We start from the raw sequence: 12095 nt of genomic DNA on the forward strand, positions 1-12095 counted from the left end.
AGAAGCCAGGAGGATGTGCTGGCTCCCACTCCCAGCCACATGCTGGCATTGACCCAATTCCCAGATCAAGGGCGGAAAGCCTTCTCTCCACACCTGGAGGGATGGAGGGCTTCCCAAGCCTCTCTCTGGTCCTTCAGGGTTGCCATCAGTGCCCCCTTGCAAATCTAAGAAAACTGAGTTTCCCTTTCCTCCCCTTCCCCGCCCGGGGTAGGTCTAAAATGATGCCCGGGCCCTTAGAGAGGATCAGCAGGGTGGTGACGCCACGGCAGGGCTAGGGAGAGCCTAGCAGAGGACTGGCCTGGGACGTTACTAGGGGAGCCCCGCCAGGTGGAAGGTTAGGCTCAGGACGTGACGGAGCTGGGCGAGGCTTCCGGGGAGGTGCACGTGGACTGGTCCGAGGCATCTCCAGCTGCCTCCTTAGGGCAGCCGGTTGGGGCTGGGGGCGCACGGCCGCCCTCGCGCTCGCGCTTCTTCTGCTTCATGCGGCGGTTCTGGAACCAAATCTTGACCTGCGTTTCGTTGAGCTCCAGGGTGGCGGCGATCTCCACCCTGCGGGCCCGACTCAGGTACTTGTTGAAGTGGAACTCCTTTTCCAGCTCGGTCAGCTGCCGGGTGGTGAAGTTGGTGCGGAGCCCGGCGGGCGCGCCCAGGCCCAGCTCCGACACCTTTCCTAGGGGCGGGGCAGGGAGAAAGATCTAGTTAGTTCTCTCACCTCTCTCTCCCAGACCAGTTCGGTAACCCTCATCACTCTTTTCTGCCCAGTTGCAGTTCCCCAAAGCCCCCACCACTATCCCGGCCAAACACACACGGAGGAACCGCCCCCAAATCTTGGGCCCGTCTGAAAACTTACTCCTGGGGGGGAATAAACCTAGCTTATTCAGGCTGGGCCTGAGATGCAGTGGCCTGCTCTCATATCTGCCTGTATCTGAGCAGACCTAGAGAGAAGACCCCAATCCAGGAGCAGGTCCCCTTTGTGTCAGGGTCCCGGAGAGGACCTGGCCACGCCTGAGCCCTACCTGTCTTGGGTGGATTCCTCTTGACCTTCATCCAGTCGAAGGTCCGGGCTGTGGGAGTACTAGATTCAGACGGACAGGGCGGTTCCTTGTCTTCAGAGAGATCAGCAGCAGAGAAAGTAGGTGCAAAGTTCGTCCCCTGTTCGTTGCTGTAAGAGGGCTGCGGTGGGGGATACGGCCCCGGGCCGGTTCCACCCACTTCATAGCCGTCGGACAAACCCCCTAGTTGAGCCCCGTAGCTCGAGGGATGGAAATAGCCTCCTTCTCCTTCCGATTGTCCCAGAGTGTAGTACTGAGTAGGCGCATAGCTGTGGCTGCAGGCGGCCTGGGCGTACCCCGGGGGTGCGGAGCTGGGGAAGGGCATGCCCAGTGCTGCCGGCGGCTGCTGGGCGGGATAGCCCGAGCTCTGTTGGAGTGCGGGACTGGACAGCCCCCCGCCATAGCGGCCCTCGCCCGCGTAGCTGTCATCAGTGGGTGCCGAGTTGGGGGGATAGGATGTCGGAGTGCTGTGGGCGCTGTAGGCGTTTGGTCCCCGGTTACAGAGTGGATATTCTAAGAAGGAGTTCATCCTATTATAGTCCATGCGTGGAGGCCGCAGGAGGGTCGGCCCGTTTGGGGGAGACACCCTTTTGCCCTACAACCTTTCGGCAGTATGTCACAGCAGCGAGGCTCGCGTCCATGGCCTGGCCCAGCTCGCCGTGGGCCACTGCTCCCCTAGGAAGGGGGTAGGGCGTGGGGGTGGGGGGGCCACATGTGATCTCTCCCAGGCCAATGGGCAGAGCGGGGCAGAGTTTGGCAGCCCCGGCGCCCATCCATCACCCCCCAAGCATTAGCATGACAAAGCCACTTCAATCACCGGCAGCCCATCCATCTGAGGGCGACGTGGAAGCCTCAAAACATCTTTCTTCAAAGACTTTTGGAAAGAAGGGACCAGAGGGAGAGGGGGGCAGAGTTGGAAGAATATTCAAGACTTCCCTCCCTTCCCAACCCCCCAGGCCTTCAATAGGGCTCCTGGGTTATTAGATTTGGATAAATTCAATGCAGCTGCCCCTCATTCTTCCCACCCATCAGAGGAGCCTTCCCCCCCAAGGCTGCAGACCTGGAGGTGGGGAATCGGGGCTCCTTCCTGGACCTAGACTCCCATTCGGTGTTACTTTCTCCCAGCTGGGTGAGGTGTGTTATCTTGGACCAAATGGATGACTGTGAAGGGAGGGGCGCAAAAACTCCCTTCTGAAGGGTGTGAGGAAGGTGGGGGGAGGGAACCTAGGATCTTGGGGAAGAATTTGTGACTCCAAGGGTGAGAACCCTGCATTTCAAGGAGCAAGCCAGGACTACAGAGAAGCAGCCCGAAGATGAGGAAGGGCAAGCTCCTCTCCCCAGCTCTCTCTGCATAAGCACTCGGTCCTCATTCACACATACATTTCTCTCCTCTGCCTCTCTTTATATTCTCTCTGTCTCAATCCATCTCTCTGTTCGTCCATCTCTCTCCATATTTATATTCAGTCCCTACCTATCCATCAACTCATCTCTCCAGATGGATTTATCCTCTCTCTAGCCATCCATAGCTGTATGTGGTTCACTCACTCAGACTTAAATAACTACCAATGTCTCTCCAGAGAACTGCGAGGAACAGAGCTAGGTGATGGCTGTGTGTGTGTGTGTGTGTGTGTTACTATTTTGAGCTTCTCCTAAGGGTCCAAAAGCAGGGGAAATCTTGTGTTCTCCAGGTACCCTCCCATATCTCCTTTCCAAAAGGAGACCATGCCCAGCCTCCAATCCATAAATTGAATACCCGTTAAAAGCTCCTTAGCTGGTGGGGTGGAGGTGGGGGTGGGAGGACTTTTCTAGAACAGGTAAAGGGGGTTTGCTCTGAGCAGAGGCTGGTCAGCCTTGAGGCCCTGCGGCTGTAGTCTGACCCCTTCCAGAGGGGAGGGAGACAGGAAGCATCTTCCTCATTCCCTGAGACCCTGCGGGCGGCTGGAGGAGAAGCTCTTAGGTAGAATACATTGATCCTCCTCCTCCGGCTCTGAGGACAAGAGCTTGGTGCAATTCAACACCCACGCTCATTTGTAACCTGTCAGGGTGTCTGCCCAGCCGAAGGCTTGGGGCAGGGGCTAGGGCAAGTCCACAGGGCAAGAGTTCAGGGAGGAATCTCTGTAAACAACTGTGCCCAGGAGAGGAAGAGGAAGCAGGTGGGCCAGGTCCAAGGAGTTCCCTGAAAACTTCTCAGGTTTCTTTGCCCCCTGCAAAGGGCAGGGCCAGCCCTGATCCCTCTACAGGAGACCCCTGCGCGGCCTCTCTCAGCCCCTGTGGCTGCCCACTTCCCTGTCTCTTGTCTCCCCTCTTTTTGGTAACCCTTCTCCCAGAGCCACCTTTCTTGATGGCTGTCTCTTGTCAGGACTCACTGTGCAGCTCGCTCAGCCTCCAGCTAGAAGAGTTAGAAGCATTCCACGAAGTCCCTGTCCCCTTCCCTTCCCCGAGTCCTCGCTTTAGACCCCGCTGAGCCCAGGACAGGCTGGGTGGAGGAGGACCAGACAGCAACTTCTTTAAGGGAAAAGCCATGGGGGAGGGTGACATACTCTTCCCTTGCCAAAGGGCAAACAAAGCAAAGAATTGAAATGGGGAGGGGGTGTTGTGTGTGGAAGGATTGAAGACAAAAGAATGCCTGAGAAATATGCTCCGAGCGAATTTCTCTCAGTTTCACTGTAAGGAGAGTGTAGTTATAGCTGTGTTCCTCCTGGCCCTCTCACTTTACAGCGGTCCTCCCCTCCCCGAGGAGAGTCCTCTGGCGACCCCACTGCCTTGCTTCTCAGAGCCATGCTGTTTCTTCACTTTGCCCCTTTCCCTCAGCCCGGGACGAACCCTCTCACTCTAGCCCTTGTCCTCCTAATGAAGGGGCCAATTTAGCTCTGAAGGAAGTCCGTTCTAAACCCTGTTTACAAAAACGGCACAGGAACAGACATTTGGCACAGTGATACTGCTCAGGGCACCTCACATCCCACACTGGAGTACCTGTGTTCAAATCCCAGCTCCACTCTGATGCCAACTTCCTGTTTGTATGTACCATCGGGAGGCAGAGATGGTGGCAGCAGACACATCCCCACCAGCCAGGTGGGAGACCTGGATTGAGTGCCAGTGTCTGGCTCAGGTCAGGCAGGGGTGGGATGGGACCTCTGGGACATGAGCATGTAGGTGGGCTTGCACCCTCTTTCCCTCTCACGTTTAAAGGGAGGGGCAGTTTAAAACCTCAGCACAAATCTGCCTGGGAAGTGGGAAAAGGCTACCATTCATGACTGTAAGAAAAGGCTGCCTTAGTACGTAAAACGTCTGAAGTCCATGGAGAATGTTTATAGGAAGAAGATGTACGTGGGCTTTAGTGTTTCTGCACTAAAACAGCTATATCTTTTTTTGAAGATTATTTTTTTATGGGAAAGTCAGATATACAGAGAGAAGGAGAGACAGAGAGGAAGATTTTTCCATCCTCTGTTTACTCCCCAAGCGGCTACAACAGCTGGAATTGAGCCAATCCAAAGCCAGGGGCCAGAAGACTCTTCCAGGTCTCCCATAGGGTGCAGGGTCCCAAGGCTTTGGGCCATCCTCAGCTGCTTTCCCAGGCCACAAGCAGGGAGCTGGATGGGGCCGCTGGGATACAAACCGGCACCCATCTGGGATCACGCACAAGGTGAGGACTTTAGCCACTAGGCTACAGCACTGGGCCCAAGTTTCCTCCTCCTCTTTAAAAAGATGCTTCATCTGGGGCCAGCATTGTGCCCTAGCAAGTAATCTTGCTTGGTTTTGTCCTGGCTGCCTCACTTCCAACCCAGCTCCCTACTAACAGCCTGGGAAAAGCAATAGAAAATGACCCTGCCATCCACGTGGGAGACCCTGAAGACGCTTGTGGCTTTGGCCTAGGGTAGCCCTGCTTGGCCTTAGCAGCATTTTGGGGAATGAACCAACAGATGGAAGATTGATCGACTGATCTGTAACTATCTATCTATCTATCTATCTACCTATCATCTCTCTCTATCTATCTATCTCTTGATCTCCGTCTCTCTGTAACTCTGAAAAAGTTAAATTTACCAGAAAAAGCCCAAGGGAATCTGACACCAAAAAGTAGTGAAGTTGGTTTCCTAGAATGTGTGATCTGCTTAGACAGGTAAGAATTCAGGATGTGTTCAGTTTGAAGTGTCTCTGTCTGCTCGCCTCAGTCCAAACCTTGGGAGGTTAAATCCAAGATCAAAAGTTGGAGCTTAGCAACTAAAAGGAGATTAGGGTTCAGAGCAGCAGTTAAGTGGTTTCTTCCGGCATTCACTTCCGGTTCTGGAGTGTTCTGTTCGCCTCCAGGCTGCTCAGCCACCTGATCGCGCTTCCTGCTAGTGTGCGCCCTGAAGGCAGCTGCTGATGGCCCTTGCACTGACTCAGGGGACCTGGATGGATTTCCAGGTGCCTGGTTTGGATCTGTCCCAGCCGTGGCCACTGTGAGCATTTGGGACCTGTTGCTGGAATTTAGAAAGTGAATCAGTAGGTGGAACATCTCTCTGTGTTTGTCATTCAAATAAAATAATTCTTAAAACTAACAGGATGTCCTAGGTTGTGATTTTTCTCTTCTTGTGATTTGTTTATTTTTATTAGAAAGTCAAATTTACAGAAAGAAGGAGAAACAAAGATCCTCCATTCACTGGTTCACTCCCCAAGTGTCCACCATGGCCATAGCTGAGCCAATCCAAAGCCTGGAGTCAGAAGCTTCTTCCAGGTCTCCCACACAGGTGCAGGGTCCCAAGGCTTTGGGTCATCCTCTATTGCTATCCCAGGCCACAGGCAGGGAGCTGGACAAGAAGTGGAGCAGCCAGGATAGGAACTGGTGCCCAAATGGGATCCTGCAGCATGCAAGGCGAGGACTTTAGCCTCTAGGCTACTGCGCCAGGCCCTGTAATTTTTCACATAAGCAATGACTTCTTGCTGGCGAAAAGGGTAGATTCAGCATTTGTTCAGTGTTGCTTATTTAATTTTTACTTCTCTAAAATATGATTTATTAATTTGAAAGGCAGAGTGAGAGACAGAAAGAAAGACCTTTTATTTGCTAGTTCACTCCCTGTATGGTCACAGTGGCCAGAGCTAGGCTAGACCATGTGGGAGCAGGGGCCCAAGTACTTGAGCCATTTTTAGCAACTTTACCAGGAACATTAGCTGGGGCTGGATTAAAAGTAAAGCAGTCCTGGGTCTGGCATGGAGGTCTAATGGCTAAAGTCATCACCTTCAACACGCCAGGATCCCATATGGGTGCCGGTTCTAATCCCAGCAACCCCACTTCCCATCCAACTCCCTGCTTATGACCTGGGAAAGCAAAAGAAAGCAGTTGAAGATGGCCCAAAGCCTTGGGACCCTGCACTTGTTGGGAACCTGGAAGAAGCTCCTGGCTCCTGGCTTTGGATCAGCTCAGCTCCAGCCATTATGGCCACTTGGGGAGTGAATCATTGGATGGAGGATCTTCTTCTCTCTCTCTCCTCCTCTCTGTAAATCTGACTTTGCAATAAAAATAAAATAAATCTTTAAAAAAATTAAAATGGGGCCCAGCGGCGTGGTCTAGCGGCTAAAGTCCTCGCCTTGAAAGCCCCGGGATCCCATATGGGCGCCGGTTCTAATCCCGGCAGCTCCACTTCCCATCCAGCTCCCTGCTTGTGGCCTGGGAAAGCAGTTGAGGACGGCCCAATGCTTTGGGACACTGCACCCGCGTGGGAGACCCGGAGGAGGTTCCAGGTTCCCGGCATCGGATCGGCGCGCATCGGCCCGTTGCGGCTCACTTGGGGAGTGAATCATTGGACGGAAGATCTTCCTCTCTGTCTCTCCTCCTCTGTGTATATCTGGCTGTAATAAAATGAATAAATCTTAAAAAAAAATTAAAATGAAAAAAGAGAGATAGATGTCTTCCAACTGCTGGTTCATTGCCCAGGTGGCCACAATGGCCAGGGCAGAGCCAGGCCAAAGCCAGAAGCCAGGAGCCTTGTCCAGGTATCCTACACAGGTCACAGGAGCTTTTCTGCTGCTTTTTCCAGATCATTAGCAGGGCACTGGATTAGGAGTGGAGAGCTGGGACAGGAGCTGGTGCCCACATGAGATGCAGGTGTTTCAGATGGTAGGTTTACCCACTCTGCCCATGTGGCCATTTGTTAGTGACAAATTTCTTGATTTCTCTGAGCCTCAGCTCCAGAGAAGAATGGTTTTAATACTACCTACTTTACTGCATTGTTTGTAGAACTGAACAAGAAGCTATGAGACACAGAGAACTCAATGGATGTATACTATTAACTTCTGGGCATATTCTGAAATGGTATGAGTCAGTCTTCTGCTTTTTAATATAAGTAGTATATTAAAATATGGAAATATATGATGAGAGCGTAGCATATAGAAGTATTTTCATGTAACACATCACCATTTATTATACAATATGTACTTTAGCATATGCAAATTTTATTGAGAGTTGGTTGGTTCTGTGAAGGCAAAGGATTTTCTTCTAAGCTGAAGGATTAATATTTTTATCATCTATAAAGAAGCTTCCTTGCAGCAGGATCTTAAAAAGGACTTCCTGATTTTCCAGAGACTTGGGAAATTTCTTGGAAAGGAGGTAGTGTCTTCCTCTTTGGTGGATTTAGTGGAGAATCAGTTCTCTCCAGATCTGGATGGAACCACAGGATACAAGCTTTTGTCTGGAGTGAATGATGGGGGGCATAGTGAAACAATGATTGGAATCTTTCCAGAAGCAAAGGCTGGAGTGATGAGAAAAATTAAAGTTTTTTTTTTCTACTCACTTTATCCAGGTATGATTATTTGGGTCAGAATATCCCCTTTGGAAATGCTATCTAACACTCATTCAGTTGACCTGTCATCTGAATGATTGTGCAAGCTGGTAGGAGAGTTTCTTCTCTGTGCATTTTCTCCACCAAGGAGAGTCCTTTGTTAGGTCTCCTTTGCAACTAACATCTGCCCCACGGGAAGTGTGAAGAGGGATGGGATGGAGGAGAGAAGAGGGGAAGGCCCAGCTGGGCTGCCGAGCTCCCTGGAGGCTCTGGGGCTGGCCCACCTTGGGGAAGGGCGGGGGAGGGAAAGCAATGAGCTCCGTGGAGGCCACATCTGCAAGCTGAGCTCATTTCAGGAGTGTGTAAGAAAGCCAGAGACCTGAGGGAGACGGGATTAAGAAGTCAGCCACTCTGTTTCAAGGAGGAAACTGGCACCTATGCTCTGATGCCCCAGCAGCCAGCTCAAACGCGACACACCAGTCCAAAGAAGTTTGGCGGCTCTTGTATTTGAAATGAACTCCTCTTTTGAAAAGGAGAGTGAGGTAGCCAAGCAATGGGGCAAGTGGCAGAGGACAAAAAGCCGAGCAGAACTTAGCTAGGACACTTCTTAATACTCTTGCTGATCAAATATCTGGCACCCAGTGCAGAGTACTACACTCAGTGATCTGTTTGCTAAAAAGATCCCTCTTCCTACCTATTGAAATAACCACTTTGGGGGCCGGGCGCCATGGCCTAGCAGCTAAAGTCCTCGCCTTGAACACTCTGGGATCCCTTACGGGCGCCAGTTCTTATCCCAGAAGCTCTGCTTCCCATCCAGCTCCCTGCTTGTGGCCTGGGAAAGCAGTCTAGGACTACCCAAAGCCTTGGGACCCTGCATCCACATGGGAGACCTGGAGCAAAGTTCCTGGCTCCTGGCTTTGGATCGGCATAGCACCAGCTGTTGTTGCGGTCACTTGGGGAGTGAATCATTGGACGGAAGATCTTCCTCTCTGTCTCTCCTCCTCTCTGTATATCTGGCTTTGTAATAAAAATAAATAAATCTTTAAAAAAAGAAAGAAAAAAACCACTTTGGGAATGGTTCTTGATGTAAAGATAAAAATGGAACTTTGTTAAAATGATGCTGCTGAAGTGTGGGAGGTCTGCTATTTTCCCTAGAATCATTTGAGAGCATGTGACACTAGCCATAATAAATATTTAGTACATTGTTTCTGAAGATTAACCAGTATACTTTTGGCTGATATTAATGCAGGCTACATTAGAGCCATTTAAGTCTTCCATTTATTTCATGGATAGAGAAACAGCTCCAGAAAGGGGACGAGACTTGCCCAGACATAAGTTAACTTTTTTTTTAATGACCCAGGGTTATCATGATCACAAGTAATTTTTCAATCTAGTGGTTTTATGCTTTTGCCATGATATTAATGAGCCATTCTTCTTAAAAGAATGATTCACCAAGAGCATAGCACACTGACCAGCATCTCTTCTGGGCTGCACTGAAACCCTCCGATTCCAACCACAGCCATTTATAACCAGTGAGCTACCCACCGCTCACACTTGGTCCTGACCCAGGAGAAGCCCTGCCCCAGCCAGGGTAGGGATAAGGGAATGTCACCGCCTGGCACCACCCTGTAACCTACCACCCACCCCCCGCCCCAGGCAGTCTGCTGTCCCATTTGAGAACAACTCTTCTTTCCTTTTCTCCTCTTTGGTCAGCCAAGAAAACAAAAACAACAACAACAAAAAAAACACCTCAGGCTACAGAAGACAACTACCACAGAGACGAAAGAGAGAAATGAAGCTCCTTTGGAACGTGGGACACCCAGAACCCAAACTCTTAGGAATCCCAAGTTGCAGGCGGGCTCTCCAATTTCAAGTTGAGTGGAGTGGTGGACCCCTGGAGTTATTTCCTTCTGCAAAGCCCCCCCACCCCCTTGTTTTTGTTCTAGAGTGGTGCTGTTGGAAGGAGGTGGGAAGTGAATTTGTGAATGTGGGAAAGGGGAGAGTCAGAAAGTCTCCTATGTTTCCAACCCAAGAAGTCCCAACTCAACCGATTTATCAGCCAAGGGAAATGCTGAACTTCCTGATTCCCCAGATTGACAACTCCTCCCGGAGGCTACCTGAACACATGGCAGCTGGAGTCTTTGGCAGTGCCCTCCTGGCTCCTCACACACAGTGGTAGGGAAAGGTGATAATTGGTGACATCCAAGGCAGCAGAGGAGAGGCCCTACCCCTTCCAGCCCCTGATTTGTGAGGAGAGGATTGGAAGACAATGGGTCAGACCAAGTGGGGCCAACAATTCCGGAAGTTGGCAGGTAGGCAGAAAGTTTGCAGGAAAATGACACTGTGATCTAACAGTGTGTGCCTATGTATTGCACGGCCAGCTTGGATACTGCTGATTCTGATATGGTGTGTGGGGACGGGAGGGGGCGGAGAATCAGCCCTACTGACTGGCTCACAGGGAGCAGAGCCAGCCCGCTGAGAGCGCTGAGAGCCTCAGAGGCCCCTGGGGACAGCGGGCCTGAATCCTGGGAAGGCGAGTTAGGCTAGTGGAGCAGAGCTGGCATCTTCCGGCATTGATGAAGGATGGGCAATGAGCCATCTTCTGGTGGTCCTGTTTTTCCTAACAACCTGCTGTAGCTGCAACAGCATTTTTAGTTAGTCTACATGATCTGGCTTGGCTGTCCCCTGCTGAAATGTCTCTTGTATTTTGCTAGCAGAGAGCTTCTTACGTGTGGTGATTTTTTTTAAGCCGTGAAACACTTGCCTGTGGGCATATTTTATGGAGAAGTAAACACAAAGCCCAATGAGATGTATAGTGTGGTTTTAATATATTGTATATTCACTTATTTATGGGGCAAATAAACACATAAGCCAATAAGCTGTGTATTATTACTTTAATCTCTTGAATTTATTCCATACCTATATATTTTATGAGGGAAAATAAACTAATAAGATACACGATATTATTATAGCATCTAATTGTTCCATATTAATTTATTTATGAGAGAAATAAGTGCAGTTTAACATGACATAAGATTATTTAATGCACAGGATGAACTCTTTATTAAGGCAGTTTAAGGGATTACATTCCAGCTGAACGGGAAATGCATACTTCGCTACATTGAGGGGTTGGGTTTGGGGTTTTTGTTTTGTTTTGTTTTCAACACGCTACTGTCCTATCTCATCACGACCTGTGCCGGCTCCTGGTTTATCCCAACAATGCAGCTTCTCGGTACCTGGTACTCCAAGCACGATCCGGGAAGCATGGAAAATAAACTGCTTTTCTAGAACGGTAGCATCTGCCTGGGAGGCAGCCCCGCGGTGTCTGTTTCTGAGCCGGAGAAATATTAAATAAACCTAAGAAGGATGGATGACTTTCCAGGGCCCCTTAAATCTCCACGTTCCCGGGAAGAAACCGCGAGGCAGATGGAGGAAGATCGATCCTCGCTTCCGGCTCCCCGGGTTTACAAGGAGCCAGGCAGGGTGCGGAGGGGGCGGGGACGGGGGAAAGGCTAGGAAGCCGCCTGGAGACGGAAAATGAAGCTGTTGGCCAAGACAGGTGGGTCTGCACTCAGAGAAAGCTCTGGCCGGACTTCAAATCCCACAGCGTAGGCTCCCCGACGCTGCGAGGCAGCCCCAGGCCCGCAGACCCCAGGCTCGCCCCCTCCTCTAGCCCCACCCACGCGATTCTCTTTCCAGCTTGGCGTCCTCGTTATCCGTTGCACTCATTTTAAAACAAAAACTGCAATTTAAAAAAAAAAAAAAAACAGGAAAAAAGAAAAAGGCGCGCGGGAGGCTCCCAGGCCCCCTTTCTTCCCCGGGGTCGCGAAGACCCGGCGCGGGGGCCGTGGGGGCGGGGCGGAGCGGCGGCCGCCCCGCGCCATCCCGCAGCGCCTGTCATGGCGGCCGCGCCCGTCTTTCCCCCCCGCTCAGCTCGCCGCCGGCTCCAGCGCCATTTTGAGCATCTCCCTGGCGTCTTGGTCTCCCTCCCGCCCTGCTCGCTCCTCCTTCGCTCCCTTGGCTGGCCGGGCGCCTCCCATCACCGCCGGGCCCTCGCCAGGCTCCTCAGAGGTTTTCCCACGCCTGGGAGCCCCGGGATGGCCTCGAACACCTCTTCACGGAGCACCAGGGTCCAGCCGGCCTCTTTCAGTGCCCGCTCGGAGGCCAGGGACCATCCCTGGGCACGGAGGCCCAATGTCCTTGGAGAAATTCCAACCCTCACACCAGCCGTTAGCCACCAGGCTGCCTGCGCCCCGAACAAGCGCCTGCAGCCCCGCTTTGGATTCTG

At 51.7% G+C, this 12095-nt stretch overlaps 1 protein-coding gene across 1 annotated transcript; it reads right to left on the reverse strand.

The window, feature by feature from the left end:
- Positions 1 to 328: 328 nt before the first annotated feature.
- Positions 329 to 1596, reverse strand: HOXB1 (homeobox B1). Its single transcript, XM_004591099.2, has 2 exons — positions 1017 to 1596; positions 329 to 670 (listed from the first exon to the last, which is right to left on the reverse strand). Exons 1-2 carry the CDS (start codon positions 1594 to 1596, stop codon positions 342 to 344), a joined length of 909 nt encoding a protein of 302 aa, XP_004591156.1. The 3' UTR covers positions 329 to 341.
- Positions 1597 to 12095: the final 10499 nt, after the last annotated feature.

Source organism: Ochotona princeps, chromosome 17 (genome assembly GCF_030435755.1).
Source record: "Ochotona princeps isolate mOchPri1 chromosome 17, mOchPri1.hap1, whole genome shotgun sequence".
Classification (NCBI taxonomy): Eukaryota; Metazoa; Chordata; class Mammalia; order Lagomorpha; family Ochotonidae; genus Ochotona; species Ochotona princeps.